The sequence below is a fragment of the Leopardus geoffroyi genome, chromosome B4 (genome assembly GCF_018350155.1).
Source record: "Leopardus geoffroyi isolate Oge1 chromosome B4, O.geoffroyi_Oge1_pat1.0, whole genome shotgun sequence".
Classification (NCBI taxonomy): domain Eukaryota; kingdom Metazoa; phylum Chordata; class Mammalia; order Carnivora; family Felidae; genus Leopardus; species Leopardus geoffroyi.
Window position 1 is genome coordinate 76,508,402 of NC_059341.1, and position 24,293 is coordinate 76,532,694.

At 42.6% G+C, this 24,293-nt stretch overlaps 1 protein-coding gene and 2 long non-coding RNA genes across 3 annotated transcripts; 2 read left to right on the forward strand and 1 right to left on the reverse strand.

Moving 5' to 3' along the window:
* The first annotated feature begins 22 nt into the window (after positions 1-22).
* Positions 23-8,674, forward strand: LOC123591570. Its single transcript, XR_006709411.1, has 3 exons — positions 23-215; positions 3,459-3,593; positions 8,239-8,674. It is a non-coding gene; the product is annotated as an uncharacterized LOC123591570 (long non-coding RNA).
* A 1,801-nt stretch (positions 8,675-10,475) lies between these two features.
* Positions 10,476-13,959, reverse strand: LOC123591565 (tubulin alpha-1B chain). The gene is made up of 4 exons (XM_045466038.1): positions 13,808-13,959; positions 12,201-12,423; positions 11,909-12,057; positions 10,476-11,638 (listed from the first exon to the last, which is right to left on the reverse strand). The coding sequence occupies exons 1-4, from the start codon at positions 13,808-13,810 to the stop codon at positions 10,658-10,660; spliced, it is 1,356 nt and encodes a 451-aa protein (XP_045321994.1). The 5' UTR covers positions 13,811-13,959; the 3' UTR covers positions 10,476-10,657.
* A 44-nt stretch (positions 13,960-14,003) lies between these two features.
* Positions 14,004-23,946, forward strand: LOC123591571. The gene is made up of 2 exons (XR_006709412.1): positions 14,004-14,348; positions 23,702-23,946. It is a non-coding gene; the product is annotated as an uncharacterized LOC123591571 (long non-coding RNA).
* The last annotated feature ends 347 nt before the right edge of the window (positions 23,947-24,293 follow it).

The window sequence follows — 24,293 nt, forward strand, 5'->3', positions numbered from 1 at the left end:
GATAGGCTCGCCCCGTGGAAAGAGGCGGGATCTTTGGGGGCCCTAACAGTGCCAGTTCTAAAACTAAACAACTGTCTCTTTCAGCATCTGCTGTTCAGAGAGGTCTCTTCTCGCACTGCCCGAGCAACCAAGATTTTAATTTGACCGTGGTTAAATGACCCATTTGGACCAGGCCAGCCAGGCAGGATGAGAGAGCGCCATGGGGGTTCTGAAAGGTACCGCAGCCCAGTAACCCAAGGCCTGTAGCAGCATTTTCCGAAAAGGTGTTTATGTTGGGGTGGGGCCCCTCCGCAGCCAGGAGTTTTCACTCAGTAACTTTTGTGGGAGGCCTAGTGTGTGCTGGAGCAAATAGTGAAGAAAACTGCATAGAGAACCACAGAAATATCTTCTGAAACTTTGTGAGGAAATGCCCACGGGATCATTGCTTAATGGGACTGAGTCAAATGTTAGCTGACCACCTACTATGTGCCACTCACCTTACAGACTTCTATCTCATTTTTACATCAATCACAACAGCCCGTGAGGACGGTGTGATTAGCACTTTAGAGATTAGAAAACGGTGAGAAGTTGTCACGTGCCCAAGGTCACACAATTAAGGAATGCCAGTTCTCTTCCTGCCACCTTGGAATATGCACTGTTTGGGAAGTTCCACCTTCATGGAGTTGAACTCGTCCTCTAAATTGGAGAAGGGAAATTCAAAAGAAGGGTTGAGTTTTGCAAAACCCCCCACTGAAGAAAAAGAGCCTGATTGTAACGGTCTAGACTGCATCCAGTTACTATCTGAGCAAAAGTCAGGGGCCAGAATTAACAGCTGAATTCTGTACCCTGGTTAACTTCTCTGGAGCAAGTCATTTTTGTCCCTTCTTTGTTTGCCCAGTGATTTGCAGTAGGATCTTGGGAAATAAAATTAATTCACTTGTATATATGTGTACATACCAAATATATATGTGTGCATACATACACACACACACACACACACACATCTGTCTTTGGTGACAGCAAGATAATGAGAGGAGCTAAGGAGTTGATTTCCCTCTTAGCAACTAAGCTTAGGGTGGAGAGAACATCAGTGGGAAGAGGGGGTAGTTACAAAGAGATGAAGATCGCTGGTTGGGTCCTGGGATCTGCTGCAAGGAAGGAAAAGTGAGCACAGGGAGGTGGCTTGGGCTATTGAGCGTGTTTTGGGGATAACCATATTGTGTTTTGTTTGGCTTCCAGTGTTGTTTTTTTTTTTTAACAAATTTGAACAAACCTATAAAAATCAGGACACCTTAAGAATTTAGATTTCTGTCTCTTAAATAGAAGATCTGGCAGAACTGGGCAACAAGGACATATGACCCTATAGATGGGGCAGGATGTGCTCTGGTCTTTCACAGTCTTTATCACTTGGGGAAGCGCTAACACATCACCAGTGTTTCCACTTACATTGTCAGCCCAGCTGTGCATTTGAGGTTGTAACCTATGAGCTAACCCCTCTCTACTGCTTCAACTTGGTACCGTCTTAACCCCAGCCTTTGGTCAGCTCCTGGTGGACATTGTCAAGCTCTTTTCTTCCTTAGGGCTCTGTATTTGATGTTGCCTCTGCCCAGAAGGCTTTCCTCTTCCCCTCCTCCTTCCCTATTCAGTTCTGGCTGATTTAAATCTCAGGTTTGAGCTTAAATGATAATTGTCCAGAGGAGTCTTCCCTCACTAACTTATCTAAAGCAAACTAATTTTGTCATATTATTTATAACAAATGGTCATGGCTTGATTTGTTTGCATTTGTTTGTCCTGTCCTCCATATAGGCTTGTAAAGGGGAAGAATCATTTGCCTTGAATGTAGTTATTTCCTTAGCCCTTAGCCAGGTACCTAATACATGCAGACATTCAAATATTAACAAATGTAGTGAGAAAAGATGGCAGGCATTGCTAATAATCAGAAGACCTGGGTTCTAGTTCTAGCACTGTCATCCTGGACTATATTTAATCTCATTTGCAAAACTAGAACACCCTTCAGATTGCTTCTAAATCTAAAAATCTAATGTTCACCGTCCTTTGCAGTTAACAATGTGCTGTGACATCACCCAAGCCACAGACTATTAAATCTGATTCTTACAACAGCTGGTTGACATAGATTCTGCTTAGAGATTTATCACCTTCTAGAATGTACAGATATGTACAACTTAAGTGAACTTTAAAAGGCAAAATATCAATAAACATATCAACTTGGAACTGCATGGTAGAAGACAAGCTCAGAATAGAGAGAATCTAGAATACTTCCGAGAGAAAGTGGTTTCAAGCCCAGGGGAAATCTGATTTATTTGCTCACAAGTCTTTGAGCCCTTGTTTACAAATCCATTGGAAGCCAATAACTGTCTTTTCACTGCCTATATTTAGAATTGGCAAGAGATTCCAAGATTACTGAGTTACCACTCTGAAAACTATGCAAAAAGACACTCCCTAATATCTTTTTAAACTTACCAAATCTCACTTTGTCCAAATCCTATCTACTTCCAAGACTCAACTTGCCAATAATGTAATGTCTTTTCTTCCATTCTTTCCTGAAGGGATTTTTGTCTGTATCATTTCAGCTATCTAGTTCAGTGAACAATTAGGCATATATGCACTATTTTATAACATTATCTTGAGCTATTATTTAAATCTTTTGTATTGTTTAAATTTACCTGCATTTATATTTTTTCTCCTTTCCTCTTTCCTTCAAGTTGGAAGGAAACAGTTGGAAACCTTTATTTAGCTTCTGATGCATCCTTTTCTGTCCAACCTCAGTGCAGTTCTCATAGTAAACACTCAGTGTTAATGGATTTGATCTGCCTATGATATTAGTTACCCATTCTTAGTAGAGAAGGGGTAACTAATTATGGAGAGTTAATTTCAACTTCTTCAAGCATAACAAGGAAGAGAACTAATCCACATTGAGCCTCCACTAAGTGCTAAACATTAATAGATACTTTTCATAGATTATTCAGTGACAAAAGGACCCTAAAAAATAGACTTTATTCTTTTATGGATGAGGAATCAGTTTAAAGAGATTAACTTGTACAAGGGCCAACTATAGTAAGGGTTGAGCTAGGGTTTGAACTCAGCCTGTCTGATTCCAAAGCTTCCCTTTTTCCGGATGTTCTGCTGTTGCCTCTTTGTGGATATACCCCCCACTTCTGTAGTCTCTTCATTACTATACTGCTTAGATATTCAGTGTAATAGAAAGCTAAAACTTGAGGGGCGCCTGGGTGGCTCAGTGGGTTAAGCAGCCGACTTTGGCTCAGGTCATGATCTCGTGGTCTGTGATTTCGAGCCCTGCCTCAGGCTCTGTGCTGACAGTTCAGAGACGGGAGCCTGCTTCAGAGTCTGTGTCTCCCTCTCTCTCTAGCCCTCCCCCATTTGTGCTCTGTCTCTCTGTCTTTCAAAAATGAATAAATGTTTGAAAAATTTTTTTTAAAAAGCTAAAACTTGAATTTCAGTACCCTCAAGAACCCTGGGAAGTGCCCCCCCCCCCACATCTGAGGCCACCTTTGACCTTCCAAATGATGAAGACTTATTGCTGAGCTGCATCTTGAGAGGCACAGACAGAAGACCAGAGACATCCGCTCCCCAAGGTGACTGGGGCAGGAGAGAGACAGAGAGGGGGATTTGGAAAAGCTACCCTTTTCTTTAAACAAGAAACTTTCCACGTTATGAGTGATCTTCATTTTCTCTTTGCTTACCTGTATGTCCTAATTTTCCCAGAGAGAACACAGTAAGTACAGAAAAAAATCTTGCTACCTTCAGGGTGATTTTATGCCCAGGACTTCCTGGGACTTCAGGAAGATTTCATCCAGCTCTGAGGTGAAAACGCTATAGACTATGATATTTTGCGTGAATTTTGTTTTTACATGTCCCAAATTAATGTTAGTCAATTTTACCTCAAAAAAAATTATTTTGTTAGACCCTAATCCACTGATGTCATGGTATTAGGAGGTGGGGCCTTTGAGAGGTAATTATGTGTAAATGAAATACAGCTCCCTTGATGTAATTAGTGTCCTTATAAGAAGAGAAAGAGACTAGAGCTTTCTCTCTCTGACCTGTGAGGACATAGCAAGTAGGCAAGCCAGGGAGGGTGCCCTCACCAGACACCAATTCTTAGACTTCCCAGCCTCCAGAACTATGAAAAATAAAAGTTTGTTAAGCCATCTAGTCTGCAGTATTTTGTTATAACAGCCCAAGCTAAGGCTGTAAAACTCCTCCTTTCTCTGATGGAAATTGCACCAGCTCCTAGAAATGGACTAGCTGCTTTGGGATTGCCCTCCTATCTAAGGTACCAGGGAAGCCAGAAAACCAGAGGTTCCTTTTAGGTAAGTCCTCACTGGTCTGAGAACTTGTTGGCAGGCATTAGAGGAAGAGTTTAAGAAACACGTTTTGAGAGATTCTGTTCCTTTGTCCCTACTCATCTCTGACCTCTCCAAAAATATTTGAGAAAACAGTCATAATGAAAGATTGGCTTAGAGATAGCAGGAAACTTTGTGAAATCCTGGATTCTGGGGATGGAAAGAGATCTTAGAAATCTTTAGTTCTTTCTCCCTGTTTGCCATTCACAACATGGATGACATAGTGGCTCATTGTTGGTCCTAGCTAATTATTAGAAAGTAAGCTGCAATATTTCCCCCCATCCTTTGCTGTGCCCTCCGGGGTTTTGAGGAATAAGGCTGTTGCCATTTCTGGACAGCAGATCTTCATTGGGTTTCTCTTTTCTAATCTAAACATCCTCAGTTCTCTGAACTCCTCTACCCAAGACTCCTTAGCATTCCACTCACCTCTTAGAGGGAACTTTCTTGCCTGTCTGTATCCTCTTTGAGGTTCCCAGTACTGGACAAACAGTTTGCATAGCAGGGTAACCAGTGAAGAGGATGGTGGGAATGCTCCCCTGCCTAGTTTTGCATACTGATGTATAGATGGAATATCTAAGGTGACACCAGCCCATTTTGACAGCTGGGTCACACTTTGGCCCCTGGCACACGTTAATTTGGTCAGTGTGAGCGAGTAGAAGCTCCTGCATGCTAGTATCATAAGACACTCGAGCTGGGCCAGAGGGAGTTAAGAGATCTATTTACGAAGAGTCTTTAGAACAGCTTTCCCTTCCACCTCCATTTAATGTCACTATCTACAGTGGTGTCTTCCAGAGGCATCTTTGGGCCTGGGAAAGGGGGAGGCGGGGAGGGAAGGCAGTGGAAGGACAGTCATCTCTAGCTTTCAGAGTTAAAAATTTGAATCTTTGTTCTTGCCCCAAATTAATTCTTGAAATATTTGTTGAGTGCCATTCATGCACTAAGTACCAAGCTAGATACTGGCATTATAGTGGTAAGAACAACAGATGTAGAGCTTATAAAATCTGATAGGGGAAAAATATACTAATTAAATAAATAATCACACAAGTATATAATTCCAAAATGTGATCAATGCTTTAAGAGAAAAGTAGAAGGTTCTATTCAGATGTATAATGGGAAATCTGACCTACCCTGACCTAATCTTTAAGTCCTTGAAGAGGTAACACTTAAGTTTCCATCATCAAAGGAAGAGTATGAGTTAACTAGACAAAGAGGTGGGGGCAGTTATGGTTGGAAAAGTTATGATAGGTAGAGGGAAGAGTGAAGGTCCCAGGCAGGAATGAGACGATGAGCCTGATTCCATCACAGTTGGACATAGTAACATATAGCAAGCTGTCACTTGGGACATGGGTTGGTCAGCTGAGGGATGGGTGGGGAAAGACATTTATTTTGGTTTATGGACCAGATGGCAGAGAGGAAGTAGCTGGGCCTCACAACACAATGATCAGTATCTACATGATAATTTCTATATCATCAGGTAGTTATTGACTTTGTGTCAGTAATCAGTTCAGATTGATCTGGCAGTCTCCCTTACTACATGTTGACCCCAAGGCCATGTTTTTGTATCTATCCAACCCTGGAGAGTACCCTCGAGGCAGGAACTGAAGTTAAGAGCTGGGGTATGGGAGTTCCTAAATCCTGTGGCTGCCTGGTTCATAATGGCTAGCACGAGGCCCAGCTGCCTCTAGGAAGCGACAGAAGAAAAAATGACAAGCCAGGGATGCCAAGTCAGTCACTTCCTGTTTATTACGTATCTTTTATGCTCAGGTCCAAGGTGACAGGGCAGAGTTCACAAATGTGAGCTCAGCTCTTCTGGGCAGAGAACTTGTTGTCAGTGGTGCCATCTGCAGGGCATTCAGGAATTTGCCAGGAATTTGTTGGATTGGAAAGGGAAAATGCCCTTTTCTCTCTCATTCAAGTCTCTTAATCTGAAAGGTACAATAGGGCTGAAAGACTCCTATTCCTTCTGATGTTTTGGCAAGCAATTTAAGGCCTCTGGTCCTACCAGGCCAGGCTGATCAGAGGGCTGGTATCACTTCCCTTCTTCTCTGCCAATGATATCTGTTATTTGGAAAAAGAAAAAAAAAAAAAAAAAGAAAAAGGAAAATGAGGCACTGGGCTCCTCTCATTTTAAGGTCACCTCAAAGTGGCTAAGGATACTGCGTTGTGAAGGTATTTAAGCATGCTGGTGTTTAAAAAAAAGGTGGGTGGGTATAAATTGAAAGTCTTCATGTAGTTAAGGTGAATGATCATTATGATTATTGTTATCATCATCATCATCCTTACCATCTCTAAGTAAACCCTTCTTGGGTTTTACTTATGTCTCTTTCTTTTCTAAATAGATTGCTCATTTTCCTTTGCCAGTGGCTTTGGCATCTCACTGAGTTGAGCTGTCAAGTCCTGGGTACCTTGCCCCTCATCTCCTAAGCTGCTAAACTTCAAGTCCTTCCAGATGTGATTGTACTATTCACCACCCTCTTCTGAGAAAGGAAGAATGGGAATCTGTAGTGCAAAAGGGAAAATAGGCCTAGAAGGTTAAGAGACCCTGACTAATGACAGAACAAAAAGTCAAGTGTCTCAGTCTGTTTCCTAGTCCTTTCTACCCTGAAACTCAACTCCTCAGGAGATGCTTAAAGAGACCTGGGCCTGGAAACAGAATGAATACATTTTACAAACCCCTTGGGTTTAATGTTGATATTGAATAGAATAATAAAGAATCTGTCCTAGGGGGGAAATAAACAGTCTTTATTTTTACTTCCATTAGAGCATTCCATGGGCCATAATCATGGCCAGGCATTGTGCTTGCTGCCAGGGCAGAGATAATAGATAATCAGACCCCAGTGCCCCCCAAAGGAATACTTGATGGCATTTCCTGGCTGCCTTGGCATTTCATTATAGGCATCCCCCCTGCCTCCCTCCCCCAGTCTCCCACTTGGTACTTCATGTCACCAAAGGTTTTGAGTACTTGTAACTACTAATCATCATTTCGACATATAAGATGATTGGGAACAGAAGGGACAGAGGGAATACTGAACTCAAGCAGCCAGTTGGATCAGTAACGACATAATTAGAGTATAGAGAGGATTAGATAGTCCAGGAGGAATGTAGATAGGAGGTGTTTATTCTAAAGGATAGCTTAAATTAAGACAACAAAAAAAATTTGAGCTTGAACTGTAGAAAATGGAAAATCTCTCTAAAGTAGAGGTTTCCTCCTTTTTATTTATTTTAAAATTTAAAAAATTTTAAATTTTCTTTTGAAAATGTTTATTTTTGAGACAGAGAGAGAGAGAGAGAGAGAGAGAGAGAGAGAATCTGAAGCAGGCTCCATGCTGGCAGTGCAGAGTCCACCAAGGGGCTCAAACTCACAAACTGTGAGATCATGACCTGAGCTGAAGTCAGAAGCTTAACCGACTCAGCCACCCAGGTGTTCCAATTATTATTCCTTATTAAAAAAAAATTTTTTTTGAGAGAGTGCACACGAGAGTGGGGGAAGGGCAGGACAGGATGGGAGAGAATCTTAAGCAGGCTCAATGCTGAGCATGGAGCCCAATGTGGGGCTTGTTCCTGAGATCAAGACCTGAGCTGATATCAAGAGTCAGGCACTTAACTGAGCCACCCAAATGCCCCAAGATTTTATTTTTAAGTGATCTCTACACCTAACACGGGGCTTGAACTCACAACCCTGAGATCAGGAGTCACATGCTCCTCCAACGAAAGCAGCCAGGCACCCCAAGCTTCCTCCCTTTTAAAAAATCAAATATATCAAGCATACAGGGAAAAAAAGGATAATATAAGTGGTATTGTTCTATACTATAGAAACGTTAAGATTTAGGGGTTTGTATGTAACTCCCACTGATTCTTCTCTCTTGTCAATGTGCAGTTTTCTCCCCCACTGAACAGGACTGACGTGTAACAAATAGGATATTGTACAAATGAGAGTGTGAGTTGCAAGGTTAAGTCCTAACACTGCAGTTTCCAACTTGTCCTCTCTTGGATCACCCATTCTGGGGGAAGCCTGTTCCCATGTCCTAAAGACACTCAAGCAGCCCTATTGGAGAGAGGTCCATCTGGTGAAAGAACTAAGGCCACCTGCCAACAACCAGTACCAACTTGCGAGATGGGCAGGTGAACCACCTTGGAAAGTAAATCTTCCAGTCCCAATGAAGCATTCAGGGAACTGCAGCCTCAGTCAACATCTTGACTACAACCTTATATGAGAAATCCAGAGACAGAATTATGCCAGCTAAACCACCACCGAATTCCTGACCCTCAGAAACTTCCTGAAGTAATACACATATATTATTTTAAACCACAAAGTTTTGGGGCAGTTTGTTATGTGGCAATAGATAAAATTGCAAACAACTACATACCTACTACCAGCTTGTCATCTTAGCATTTTGGTTTATTTATTACAGATTTTTAATTTTCTTTTTTAACATTTTTTATCAAATTTTTTTGTTTTTTTATTTATTTTGAGAGAGACAGAGACAGGGTGAATGGGAGAGTGGCAGAGAGAGAGGGAGAGAGAGAATCCCAAGCAGGCCCACGCTGTTAGCACAGAGCCTGATGTGGGGCTCAAACTCATGAAACCATGAGATCATGACATGAGCCAAAGTCAAGAGTCGGATGCCTAACTGACTGAGCCACCCAGGCTCCTAGATTTTTAATTTTCTTAAAAATATAAACCCCCCCAACTCCAACACACACACAAAACCCATTCAAAATAGAACAGATGCAGTTGAAACTCTGGCTTTATTCTGTCCCTGCCTTGTGCCTCAGGTCTCTGAAAAGGCACCACTGCACACGCTCTATTAAATGTGTGCTTACTTCCCTGATTTTAGGCCGTCCGGCTGTCTTCCTGAAGAGCAAACTCTTCTCCGCATTGATTTGTTGCTGTTTCCCAGGCTCTGGCCTAACTACTTTTCCTTCTTGTTTTGCAGAAAAGAACAGAGAGGGATATTTCAGAGGGTCTTCAGATGGCTCACATAACCAACTTCCTTTGTGAGTTCAGCACTAACTCAAAATCTTCAATCCCCATTTGGTCACTAATTCAGTTTAGGGTTCCTCATGGTACTTTAAGGCCCTGGCATTTGCCTTCCCGAGACCTGTGGTGACTGCATTTGTGTTATCAGTCTACAGTGCCACCCAAGAGAGCTTTCTCTCAGAAATATGTGACAAATCAGATCATTTCTTCCAGGAGTAGAGAACTATTTTGTAGATTTGTAGGGAAAAAACTGGAAAATTTTTGGTATTCCCTACTCTTTAAACCAAGGATCAACATCTCCAGCCAACCTTAATAGTCCCTATACTTCCTGAATTTCAAATGTACGTTTTCTCTTAGGTTAAACCCTCTATCTGCATCCTGTTTGCCTGTCTTCTCCATAGTCATTTAAATGCAGCCAAACTATATACTTGAAAGAATGTACAGTATGTTGGGGCACTTGGGTGGCTCAGTTGGTTGGAGTCTTGAATTTGGCTCAAGGCATTATCTGTTTTTGAGTTAAAGCTGTGTGGGGCTCTGCTGAGCCTACTTAGGACTCTCTCCTGTCCCTGCCCCTCCACTCCTACCCCCGCCCCCCGCAAATAAACTTGAAAAAAAATGTATGCTACACCAAGTACTGTAAATTATTAACCCTATCCTAATCTGTACAATGTTGCCACTTCACCGTCTCCTAAAGCACTGCTCTTGCAAACATCCATAGCTTTGTTTTTCCTATACCCATGCCTCATTTGGTTTTCCCCTATGGTAGGATTTTTTTCACCAGGAATTCTGATCCTGCCACTCCTCCCTCCCAATAGGATAGGCTAGAAACAGCTTTCACCTCCTTGTGGTCAAATGTTCATCTAGCCAGCCATTTTGTTGTACAAGGGTTATTTTTCCTAAACCCCCTTTGACCTGTGTTCTGAAACTGAGGTGGTATTAACACATCAGTGTCAAAGTCTAGCTCTCCTGCTTTTCCAGTCCAGTGTGCTCTTTTCCCCATACAGGCAGCTACACAGAAAGTGGGATGGATCCTTGGTATTACAACCCTGTTGCAGACTATCTTCCAGATGTAGATGAGTGGTAGTACATCTTGATTTGGAGAAAGCAATTTAGAAGAAGCACAGAAGTCAAACTTCCTTTCATAAAGCCTTTACTTTGAGACATGATGCAAAAATCTGACAGGTACACATGGAAAAGTAAGACATGGTCACAGTTAAAAGTGAAGACAATCTAACCAGAAGCTTTAATGCCTGTCAGCTAATGTTGAAGCTTAAGTTCTGAGTGTGACATGCTGCAGGGTTGAAAGGAATGGTAATTAGTATTCCTCTCCCTCCTCTTCACCCTCTCCTTCAACAGAATCCACACCAACCTCCTCATAATCCTTCTCAAGGGCAGCCATGTCCTCACGGGCCTCAGAAAACTCTCCTTCCTCCATGCCCTCACCCACATACCAGTGAACAAAGGCACGCTTGGCATACATCAGGTCAAACTTGTGGTCCAGGCGAGCCCAGGCCTCAGCAATGGCTGTGGTGTTGCTCAGCATGCACACAGCTCGCTGTACTTTGGCCAGGTCTCCACCAGGTACCACAGTGGGAGGCTGGTAATTAATGCCAACTTTGAAGCCAGTGGGGCACCAGTCCACGAACTGGATGCTGCGCTTGGTCTTGATGGTGGCAATGGCAGCATTGACATCTTTGGGAACCACATCACCACGGTACAACAGGCAGCAAGCCATGTATTTACCATGGCGAGGGTCACATTTCACCATCTGGTTGGCTGGCTCAAAGCATGCATTGGTGATCTCTGCTACAGAAAGCTGTTCATGGTAGGCTTTCTCAGCAGAGATGACAGGGGCATATGTGGCCAGAGGGAAGTGGATGCGGGGATAGGGCACCAGGTTGGTCTGGAATTCTGTCAGATCCACATTCAGGGCTCCATCAAATCTGAGGGAAGCAGTGATGGAAGACACAATCTGGCTAATAAGGCGGTTAAGGTTAGTGTAAGTTGGGCGTTCGATATCGAGGTTTCTACGACAGATGTCATAGATGGCCTCGTTGTCTACCATGAAGGCACAATCAGAGTGCTCCAGGGTGGTGTGGGTAGTGAGGATGGAGTTGTAGGGCTCAACGACAGCAGTGGAAACCTGGGGGGCTGGGTAAATGGAGAACTCCAGCTTGGACTTCTTGCCATAATCGACAGAGAGACGTTCCATCAGCAGGGAGGTGAACCCGGAACCAGTTCCCCCTCCAAAGCTGTGGAAAACCAAGAAGCCCTGGAGACCCGTGCACTGGTCGGCCTGTGAGAAAAAAGGAACAGAGGAGACAGATTATAATAGACCTTCCCAGAATTACAAAGCATTTCTTCACTTAAAACATCTTCATTGACGTTTATAAAATGACACCAAATGATTCATGTTGTAGTTGAAAATTTAAAAACCCTATCAAGGAACAATTTACCAGTTGTCCTCACTCCATTATATTTCTATTCTGTGTTTGAAAAGAAAAGATCGTATTTCAAATGTCTTCCTTAGGGTCATTATTTACTTTATTCTGGAGAACAAACATACCAGTTTCCGAATTCGGTCCAAGACAAGGTCGATGATCTCCTTGCCGATGGTGTAGTGCCCTCGGGCATAGTTATTGGCAGCATCTTCCTTGCCCGTGATGAGCTGCTCAGGATGGAAGAGCTGGCGGTAGGTGCCAGTGCGAACTTCATCTGGAAGAGAAAAACAAAGCAGCCACCCGTCACTCACAACCTGCACATGCCTGCTCCACCCCATGGTGTCAATGGAGCCCTCATGACAGACCTCCTGTCTCAAGAGCCCTGAGATCTCCCTTGGGTTACTGAGGCCAACTCACCAATGACTGTGGGTTCCAGGTCTACAAACACTGCCCTGGGCACATGCTTGCCAGCGCCCGTCTCACTGAAGAAGGTGTTGAAGGAGTCATCTCCTCCCCCAATGGTCTTGTCACTTGGCATCTGGCCATCGGGCTGGATGCCGTGTTCCAGGCAATAGAGCTCCCAGCAGGCATTGCCGATCTGAACACCAGCCTGGCCAACGTGGATGGAGATGCACTCACGCTGTGGAAAAGTAGGCAAAAAAAAAAAAAAAAAAAAAAAAAAAAAAAAAAAAATCAGCATTAAACTAATCTAGTAGTGACTGTGAAGCAGAACAAAATAACTTAAGTAATCAATCTTACAAATTTCCCGTTCTAAAACTAGTTGAAATGTAACATCTTTTCTAGGAGAGAATCACTACACTTTTTAATCGGCATTGCTTTTAATGTATTTCTTTTCACCCTGTAAATTGGGAAGGCCTCATTCCAGACCAAGAAAGCTTAGTCACAGCTTTCTCCTTTGGAGCACCAAGATAGGGGGGAGGCCATTCATCCAATGCTCAGGCTTCAGAATTCCATTTTAGACTAGGCGGCCAGATTTCCGGGCAGCTACCATCACAGGAAGCACGTGGCCAGAACAGTGCAGAGGAAATGTTTGGCCACAGGGACAAAGGGCGGGGTTTTGCGGCACAGGATGAATGAGCAATTCAGGGTGTGTGCGCGCGCGCCCGCGCCCGCCTGCGGCCAGCGGGACCGCGCAGCTGCAGACACACGCAGCGGCCACGTCTGCTGAGGTGCTACCTCGGCCAACCATCTTCTGCTCCCCCAGGCGCTAGGCTTAGCCTAGCACCCCCACATCAGTCAGGGCGCAGCAGGGGATTATCAGCAGCCCAGATCTGGACCAAGATCCGATTTCCATTCTTTCAAAATCCCTCACCGCCACCAGCTGCTCCTACACGCATTCCTAACATAGGTCAAGGGACAGATGGAGTCTAGAAGCTGTTGGGATCAAATTATCCTAGTCCGCTGGCGTACTGCAGCACACTGACACGGAGGATTCTCCACATGTAGCTTTTCTTTCGTTAAAAACAAAAAAAAAACTCAGGCTAACAGACGACACGCCCTACAGTGGCGGAGGCGCAGGGCCCCAGCGCGCACGCGCAGACTGCAGGGGCGGTCTCCCGCCGCTCCCTGGCGGGAAGGTAACGGTCGCGCGTGCGCTTTTGTATTCCGGCTCCTTCCCGCCTCCGCTCTTCTCGCTAAGGAGGAAGTGAGGGCGTGGAGAGCCCGCGCGCGCTCCCGCCAAAGGCCGGGAAAGGAAGGGGGGATGGGAACGCGCGGGAAAGGACTGTAGGGTCTCGGGTCACCGTACCCCGGCGTTAAGGGCTAATTGAGAGCCCCAACCACGGTCTGGGGAGCTGGGGCTCCGCCATCCCCTCCCAAAGACAGAGAAGAAAATGCGCCCCCCCTTCCATGCCCCAGCCGTTCTCACTACTCCCACCCTCGCCTCGCTTTTCGCCCTCCAAAACGAGGAGCGCTGATCTCTGGCTAAAAGGCCGTCCGAGACCGCCGGGCTGGCTTTTCCCGTTTTTCCAGAGCGAGGGCGGCGCCGCGAGTGGTCCACTCACCATGGTGGCTAAGGGTTAGCAGGCGTAGGCGACAGGAGCAGACACCGGGTCCTGGTTACCGTCCCCGACAAGCTAAGAGTCGAGGTAAGTAACGCACTGAAGCGGGGGCGGTGCCGGAGCCACTTAAGTAGCGGTTCGGGGAGGGGCGGGCGGGCACAGGCGGTGCCACTGCCGCGGGCCCCTCCCCCGGCCCGGCGCGCCCACTCGGCGCCCGGCTCGGCCGCCGCAGAGGCGGGCTTCTTGGACCGGAGCCCCCTCCCCGCTCCGGGCCTGCTGGGCGGGGTCCGCCGCGCCTGCGGACAGCGAGCTCGGGTGCTGCAGTCTTTGGCGCATGGCTGCCAGGGCCTGGGCGGGGGGCGGGCGGCGGGCGCAGGTTCCGAAAACCAGCCAACGTGGGAACGGGAGAGGAGGCTTGCCTTAATATGGACGAACCCTAAGACTTAAGAAGTCCATACAGTTTTAAAGATGAAGCACCATGAAATGCAGAAACTTCTGGTCCGGCTAGCTCAGCTGATTATTTTCATGTTGCCACAATTTGTCAGTGAGTTTTGCCTTTTTCTTTTCTCAGTTCCTTTAAAGGCAGGCAGTGCATTCTTTACTTACCTGGTAATGTGGAGGATGCAAGGTTTAGAAAACAGACTAGTTTTATTTGGTTTATTGTAATGACTTGTTTGTTAAAGTAAGGTACAAGACGTTGGAAGCAAAAGTATTTCAGTCATTCAAAAAGTAGTACCGAAGCAATGAACATCGAGGTTGTTAAAACGACTTACTAGGCCCCATTTTTAGACCTAAACCAACAACTTTATGGAACAGTCTTAGGGGCTTTTAAAATGGGAGGGTATTCAAAGATATATTTCACGGGCACCTGACTAGCTCAGTCGCTAGAGCCTGTGACTCCAGATCTCGGGGTGGTGAGTTTGAGCCCCAAGTTGGGTGTAGAGATTCTTAAAAATAAAATCTTAAAAAAAAAAAAAAAAAAAACAACAACAACAACAGAAAAACCCCACAAAGGTACATTTCACATTTGGTAGCTGAATGGGAGTAGTGAGGACAGAAATTTGGGTAGAGAGGAAATTGTTTGACACCGAAAGATATTAGGAAGTAGGGAATCCTTGTGTTATGTTTAGAGCTTTGTAAAACTCTATATAATAATAAATGCTTTCTGTTATGTCAAGATAGATCAGTTGATTATGGCGCACTGCTTGGAGGCCCAGATAATAGTGGGTACCCCCTCCCCCTCCAGACCTCGCCCGTGCCTTTCAGGAGAATCTATTACAAGACCATAAACTATATATTGCTAACCCTTGTAAATGCATAAAGTGGTTAGTTAGGATAAAGTGTGGCTTTAAAATGGCCCTAGCAGAAACCTATTGCTGTTACACTATTCAAGATATCCTTGCAGTGATATGTTAGTAACAGAAAAAGTAAACATAAAACAGTAACAAATCATAGCTCAAATTCAGTTATTACTTTACTCAGATTTGGTAAAGCCTTCACCCTTCATATCAAATAACAAATTTACACTATTAACATGTGTGTGTAGTTTGTAATGAGACATATATATGTGTGTGTATATGTTTCTGATTTCATATATATTTCTAGTCTTATAAATATATATATATAATATCTCCACTTCTGTGAACCTGGAATACAAACAAGGAGGTTTTCATTTATTTCTAATAAGTATATATTTTTTGTAATCCTGTTATAAGGTTTTCAGCTCAAGATCCAAATTTACACACATTTTCCAAACTGGGTTACCAGGGACAGGAATATATTTAAATATTGTCTCACTTATTCTTAAAGGAGATGGAAAATGATTAGTTTGCTTGGCCCAGAAGAATGAATGTTAGGGAACCACCCTGCTTAACTCCATTTTGCTGTCTGCTCTGGATGAAAGCCATTTGGAAGCAGGCACCTCCCTTCTCCTAGCTCTCTGCAGAACCTTAGAGCTTTCACTGCAGAGATTTGCTCCTATGGGCCTATATGTTTCCCTAGATACCTTCCTAAAATCATTAGCTTTCCTAGCCTTGTTTCTGTGAATTCCCCTGTTGTGAATGAGGAAGTATTTGAGGGGTTTTTTTAGGTCCCTGATGATACCTTGGTTTTTAGAGAGTAATTTAGAGCCAAAAAGGACTTTTAAATATTATCTAATCTGGTATCTTTATGCCAGAAAAATATTGAATAATGCTAAGTATATTTTGCTACCTCTTTAGTACCTGAAAGGAAAAGCTGACATTTGTTTTTCTTTTGTACCCGTATTAAACTTACATAGGTTTATTTACTTGTATTATATATAGATGTATATACTTTGTATATATTTAGCAACTAAATAGTAGTTATCTATTGCTGGGATATAAACAGTATTATCCACTGTCTTAACATTTTAACTGATTATATCATAGATCTTTCTTTTGTTGGACTGTTTCAGGGCTTGTAACAATTTGCTTTGAGTTTTTGATGTAATGGAAATGTTGTGTTGCTATTTGAGCCACTCCCATCTTTGCTACTTAATATTGTGGCCATTTGCTACTGTTTTAACTGTTCTATGCAGTCAGAACATTTTTGATAGTTCCATATTGTGGTTTAGACACAACAGTTCACTTTATATTTTGTTCCTTTAACGAGCTCTACAGGGAAAGACAAAAATAAGTAGTAATAACTTACCAAGCATCAACTATTTTCAAACATTTAGCCTTTATTCTTACTTATCACAGTGTTATAAATTTACATATACTATTTTGTGTTCTCTCCCTGCCCTCCCCCCCACCCCACCCGCCATGGTATATGGGAAAGAAAATGGGTTTTGGATTCAGATAGTTCTAGACACAATTTTAATTTTGTCAGTTAATGGTAGTATGACTTTAGATCCTTAATTATCTTTCTCCAGTTTCATTTATGAATGAGAATCAGTATTAGTTTGAATCATCTTTTTCTCATATTGTCATATTCAAACCCATTAGTAAATTCTATCAGCTTTATTTTCCATAATATTCCCATCACTTATTATCACATTCCCTTATTTCATAGCATTTATAGAATCTGAAATTATCTTGTTTGTATGTTTATTTACCTGTTTAAAATTTCCCCCTAATTGCATGCAAACTCCATGTCTGTTTGTGTGGAAGCCAATCTTTGTTGCCCCTCTAAAAACCACCTTCTTCCATCCTTCTTTGCCAGGATAACCTCTCTCTCTTTTTATTTTCTTCTTATTATTATTAAATTTTTTTTTAAGGTTTATTCATTTTTCAGAGACAGAGCATGAGCGGGAGAGGGGCAGAGAGAGAGGGAGACAATCTGAAACAGGCTCCAGGCTCTGAGCCGTCAGCACAGAGCCCGATGCAGGGCCCAAACTCACAGATGGTGAGATCATGACCTGAGCTGAAGTCGGATGCCTAACCTACTCAGCCATCCAGGCACCCCTGTTCTTCTTATTTTTTAATGTTTATTTACTTTTGAGAGAGAGAGCGCAAGCAAGGGAGGAGCAGAGAGAGAGGGAACACAGAATGTGAAGCAGGCTCCAGGCTCTGAGCTGTCAGCACAGAGCCTGATATGGGGCTTGAATCCACGAACCACGAGATCATGATCTAAGCTGAAGTCCGACGCTTAACTGACTAAGCCACCCAGGCGCCCCCACGCTCTCTCTTTTTAAAGGATATTTATGTGCTCCATCCCAGGGGACAAATCAAGGGAACCCTATTTCCTTTTACCAGTTGTTTACTTGCTTTTTCAGTCTCCTTATGATTGGACCCCAGTTCTGGCCAATGGAACATAAAGGGAAGTTGGCTAGGGTATTTCTGAATGGTTTTGAAAGAACACTTCAACTACCTCCATTTTGACCTCAGTCTGTAATTTTTTTTTTTTTAAACAGGAAGATCTTTAAAAGTTTATTTATTTATTTTAAGAGAGAGAGAGAGAGAGAGAGAGTACACACACAAGTGGGGGAGGGGCAGAGAGAGAGGGAGAGAGAGAGAATCCCAAGCAGGCTCCGTGCTGTCAGCAAAGAGCCCGACTCGCAGATCACTCATACAAACAGTGAGATCATGAACTGAACCAAAATCAAGAGCTGGACGCTTACCTGACTGAGCTACCCAGGTATCCCCCACCCTCAGTCTGTACTTTCTAATTGATTAAATTCTTTTTTCCAAACCTCTCTCTCTTTTCTTTTTTCTAATTTTATTTTTTGAATTTATATCCAAATTAGTTAGCATATAGTGCAACAATAATTTCAGGAGTATATTCCTTAATGCCCCTTACCCATTTAGCCCATCTCCCCTCCTACAACCCCTCCAGTAACCCTCTGTTTGTTCTCCATATTTAGGAGTCTCTTATGTTTTGTCCCCCTCCCTGTTTCTATATTATTTTTGCTTCCCTTCCCTTGTGTTCATCTGTTCTGTGTCTTAAAGTCCTCATATGAGTGAAGTCATATGATATTTGTCTTTCTCTGACTAATTTCACTTAGCATAATACCCTCTAGTTCCATCCGTTTAGTGGCAAATGGCAAGATTTAATTCTTTTTGATTGCCGAGTAATACTCCATTGTATATACATACCACATTTTCTTTATCCATCCATCCATCGATGGACATTGGGCTCTTTCCATACTTTGGCTATTGTTGACAGTGCTGCTATAAACATTGGGGTGCATGTGTCCCTTTGAAACAGCATACCTGTATCCCTTGGATAAATACTTAGTAGTGCAATTCCTGGGTCGTAGGGTAGTTCTATTTTTAATTTTTTGAGGAACCTCCATACTGTTTTCCAGAGTGGCTGCACTAGCTTGCATTCCCATCAGCAGTGCAAAAGAGATCCTCTTTCTCTGCATCCTCGCCAACATCTGTTGTTGCCTGACTAGCTAATTTAGCCATTCTGACAGGTGTGAGGTGGTATCTCATTGTGGTTTTGATTTGTATTTCCCTGATGATGAGTGATGTTGAGCATTTTTTCATGTATTGGTTGGCCATCTAGATGTCTTCTTTGGAGAAGTGTCTGTTCATGTCTTTTGCCCATTTCTTCACTGGATTATTTGTTTTTTGGGTGTTGAGTTTGATAAGTTCTTTATAGATTTTGGATACTAACCCTTTATCTGATATATCATTTGCAAATATCTTCTCCCATTCTGTCAGTTGCCTTTTAGTTTTCCTTCCTGATTCTTTCCTTTCCTGATTGTTTCCTTCACTGTGCAGAAGCTTTTTATTTTGATGAGGTCCCAATGGTTCATTTTTGCTTTTGTTTCCCTTGCCTCCAGAGACGTGTTGAGTAAGAAGTTGCTGTGGCCAAGGTCAAAGACGTTTTTGCCTGCTTTCTCCTTGAGGATTTTGATGGCTTCCTGTCTCACATTTAGGTCTTTCATCCATTTTGAGTTTATTTCTGTGTATGGTGTAAGAAAGTGGTCCAGGTTCATTCTGCATGTCGCTGTCCAGTTTTCCCAGCACCACTTGCTGAAGAGACTGTCTTTATTCCATTGGATATTCTTTCCTGCTTTGTCAAAGATTAGTTGGCCATATGTTTGTGGGTCCATTTCTGGGTTTTCTATTCTGTTCCATTGCTCTGAGTGTCTGTTTTTGTGCCAGTACCACACTGTCTTGATGATTACAGCTTTGTAGTACAGCTTGAAGTCTGGGACTGTGATGCCTTCTTTGGCTTTCTTTTTCAAGATTGCTTTGGCTATTCAGGGTCTTTTCTGGTTCCATACAGATTTTAGGATTATTTGTTCTAGCTCTGTGAAGAATGCTGGTGTTATTTCGATAGGGATTGCATTGAATATGTAGATTGCTTTGGGTAGTATTGACATTTTAACAATATTTGTTCTTCCTATCCAGGTGCATGGAATATTTTTCCTTTTTTTGTGTGTGTGTCTTCAATTTCTTTCATAAGCTTTCTATAGTTTTCAGTGTATAGATTTTTCACCTCTTTGGTTAGATTTATTCCTAGGTATTTTATGGGTTTTGGTGTCTCTCTCTTTTTTTAAGATTTTATTTTTTAAGTGATCTCTATACCCAACATGGGGTTCGAATTTACAATCCTGAGATCAAGTTGCAGGCTCTATAGACTGAGCTGCCAGGTGCCCATCAAACTTATCTCTTAACTCAGGCAAAAGACCCTGCGGGCAAAGCATCCCCCATGGGAACCAAAACTACCCCTTTGAGCAATAAGGAGTGCCCTGAGCCAGCAGGACCCCTGGTGACTGACCCTAAGACAATGATCGGTTTAACCTTCATTGCCTACCTGCACGTACCCACCAACCTTTGCTCCACATTTTCCTTATATATACCTGGAAGTATTTTCAACACTTTGGAGACAGTCTTTGAGATGTTGGTCTGCTGTCTTCCCAGTGTTGCCCTCAATGAGGTAAATTCCTTTCTTCTTTCACCACCACTCGTTTCTCTGTCTTTGGGTTTTGTCAGTGGCGAGTAGTTGAACCTTATCTGTTTGGGACTCCCAGAGCCAGGTGCTCTTGCACCCCTGTGCCCCAACTACAGTTTTCCCCCTGATCAAAAGAGATTGCACCCTTGAGAAAAGCCCTTTTGTGTCTGGTCTTCCCTTTGCTTTCTGTTTTTGGAAATGTCCTATGAAGGTGTAATGCCTGCAGCCAATTTAAGACTTTCAGGGTCTTAATATAAAGACAATCAGAGAGGTGTGCCTGGGTGGCTCAGTTGGTTAAGCGTCTAACTCTTGTTTTTGGCTCAGGTTATGATCTCACAGTTTGTGGTTTGAGCCCTGCATCAGGCTCTGTGCTGACAGTGCTGAGCCTGCTTGGCATTCTCTGTCTCCATCTCTCTCTGCCCCTCCACTGCTCGTTCTCTATCTCTCTCTCTCAAGATAAATAAATAAACATTAAAAAATCATTTATTTGTTTAAAAAAAAAGACAAAGAGATGCCAATTCAGTGCTCTGGCACTGTGAAGCTGCTAAGCCAACCTTAAAACCACCTACCTCCAGATTTATTATTATACTAAGTGCCTAATTTGTCATTTGTTGTTGAATGCCAGACTTGGTGGTTGACTGGATACAGGATTTGAAGGAAACTGAGGAATGGAGGTTAATTTTTAGGTTTTGGGTTTAAATAACTGATTGAATGGTAGTGTTTTTCACTGAGATCAGAACACTGAAGGAAGAAGTGGATGTGAACTGAAGAAGGGACACAGGAGAAGCTAACAATTCAGCTTTTGTCTTGTTTTGAGGTTTAAGTGTCTGTGGTACGTATACCTGGAGATGTCCATTAGTCATATATGCAGATATGGAGAGAGGAGAGAGATACAGATTTGAGAGTCTTCAGCATAAAGATGGTAATTAAACCGTGGAGATGGATAAGACCACTTGGGAAATATATAGAGCCAGGAGAGGAGTAGCCTTAGTAGAGAACTTGGCTTTAGTAGGGAACTGAAGAATGGCCTTATTCAAAGTAGAGAAAAGGAACCTATAAAAGGAGTCTGAGAAGGAATGATTGGGGAAGTAGAACTGGGGGTCTCACAGGCCAAGGAAAGAAATGGTTTCCAGAAGAAGTGGTACAATACCAAATGCTGTAGGGAAGTTAAGTAGGGTAAAGACTACAAAGTGTTATATTATATATATATGTATATAATATATATATACAGAGAAAAATAATATGACTTCTTTTATTTATTTACTGGACAAATATTTATTGAGAGCTTACCACTCAAGTACTCCTTTTAAATGTTGGGTAGATACAACAATGAACAAAATATGTTCTTCCCCCCTCATGGAATTTATATTTTAGTGAAGAAGAAAGAAAATAAATATGTAGCACAGAGATGTGAAATATAATGTCAAGTACTAATGAGTGCTATGAGGAAAAATAAAGTGAAAAGAGATTAAAGTTAAGAAGAATGCTATTTTAGATAAAGCGATCTGAGAAGGCCTCTCTGAGGAGGTAGTTATTTGAACAAAGATCTGAATTAGGTGATAGAATGGGCATTTCATGCAGATGAACATCAAGTGTAAAGCTTGAGGTTGAGCTTGTATGTCTTTTTAAAGCAATATCAATAAAGTCAGTGAGATATGAGCAGAGGAAGTGAGGGGGAGAGTATTATTATGAAATAAGATCTAAGAAGTAGCCAGTGCCTAGATCATGCAAGTGTCTTCCTATTAGCCATGGAAAGACTATGTTTTATTCTAAAAATAAGGGAAGCCATTACATAGTTTTGAGCAAAGCTGTGGCATATTCTGTTTTAGACTTTAAAAGGAGTTTTCTGGCTGTTATGAGAATAAACTATAGGAGGTTAAGAGTGGAATAAGGAGTATGAGTTGGAAGGGAATAACAGTAATGCAAGTAAGAGGTGATAGTTACTTGGACCAGGGTGCACCAGTGGTGGAGGTGGTTAAAATGGGGTCAGTGTATGGATATATTTTGAAGGTAGTACTGGTAGAATTTATCAATGCATGGAATGTAGAGTGAGAAAAAAAGAGAGGAGTCAAACATGATCCTACGGTTTCTGGCCCAAGCAACAATGGGGAATACTGAAGGAGGAACAGGGATCAAGAAATGGAGGGAATCAGAAGTTCAGTTTTAGACATGTTAAGTTTGAGATGTAGGTATTAGTTATCTAGGTAGAAATGGTGATTAGGCAGTAGGCTAAGGTGCAGAGAAGTCACACTGGAAGTAAATTTAGGAGTCATCAGCATGGAAACTGGGTGACATCACCTAGGAAGAAAGTGTAGATTACAAGAGGACCAAAGGGGTGCCTGGGTGGCTCAGTCGGTTAAGCCTCTGACTCTTGATTTTGGCTCAGGTCATGATCTCACAGTTTGTGAGATGAGCCCTGAGTTGGGCTCTGCGCTGACAATGTGAAGCCTGCTTGGGATTCTCTCTCTCCTCTTTCTGCCCCTCTCCTGCTCACACTCTCTCTCTCTCTCTCTCAGTCTCTCTCTCAAAATAAATATATAAACATTAAAAAAAATAAAAAAGGACCCAAGATTGAACCCTGGAGCCCTTCAGGTTTTAAAAATGAGGAAGAAGATCCTGTAGTCAAAAGTGAGAAAGATCAGCCAGTGGTGTAGGAAGAAAAACATGAAGAGTGTGGTGTTCTGGAAACCAAATGAAGAAAGTGTTTCAAGCAGGAGAGTGCAAACTGTGTCAAATTCTTTTGGGAAGTTAGGTAAGATAAGGTCAGAGAGTTGGCTAATAGATTTGGCAGTGTGGATGTCACCTGTGACCTGGGCAAGAGTGGCATCAGTAGGCATGAATGAAGGGCTTGATGGGGGTGGGTTTGAGAGAGAATGCAAGGTGAGGAAGTGGAGAAAATGGGATAAAAACCTCTTTTGAGGAATTTTGCTTTAAGGGAGTTAAGGAGGATAGCTGGGATAGCTGGATAGGGATGTTCAATAAAGAAAAGATTTTTTTTAAAGATGGGAGATAGTTTAACGTGTGTTTGCTAGTGAGAAGAAATAAAAGAGGGGGAAATTGATGATGTGAGGAAAAGGGGGGATCAATTAAGGAGCAAAGTTTTAGACTAGTGAAATGGGAAGGGATCCAGTGTGCCACTGAAGGGGTTAACCTTGGAGAGGAGCATGACAGTTTTTCCACTGACACATAGGAGGAAGCAGAGTATGAGTACAGGTTCAGATTGGCAGTTAGATTTGGTGATGGGAACACTGGAATTTCTCTTTTGGTGGCTTCTTTTTTCTTCCCACCCCAGTGAAATAGCAAAACAGGGAATTTCTCCTTATTCTCTCCCTGCTTCTTAATCACAGCAGAACCCTGATTTTGTTGGGAGCTAGGTGCCAAGTTTCTGTTTCAATTACACAAGGGATGTCTATGTGACTAAGTTCTGGTGAATTGTTAATGGAAGTTATTTTGTGGGGCTTCTGAGCTGGTATATGTTTTTAGCCCTTTCTTTCTCTCTCTTTTTTTTTTTTTTTTTTTTTTGCTTAGAATGTGGACATGATAATTGAAGTTCAACCATCTTACAACAATAAAGTGATCCTAAACCATTGCTAAGGATGGAGGAAGCTAGAATCTAGGTCCCTGATGACATTGTGGACTACCTCTGGACTTTTCGTTATGGGAGAAAATAAAACAATTTGTTTAAGTCACACTGATCTTTTTCCCTTTTTTCATTTTCCTGGGATGTGTGTGTCTGTTATTTGAGGCTGATTAAAGTTACAACTGATGTGGTGGGATCTTGTGGAATTTTTCTTCTGTATTTATTTTTCTTCTGTATTTATTTTTATTTTGTTTTTAATTTTTTTAATGTTTATTTTATTTCTGAGGGACAAAGACACAAAACATGAACAGGGGAGGGTGGAGAGAGAGGGAGACACAGAATCTGAAGTAGGCTCCAGGCTCTGAGCTGTCAGCACAGAGCCTGACGTGGGGCTCGAACCCATGAACCACAAGATCGTGACCTGAGCCAAAGTTGGACCTTAACCGACTGAGCCACCCAGGCACTCCTCTTCTGCATTTATTTTTAAATTTTTTTATTTTCTGCTTTTTCAGTGAAATGAGAAGGGGAGGGTCACTGACT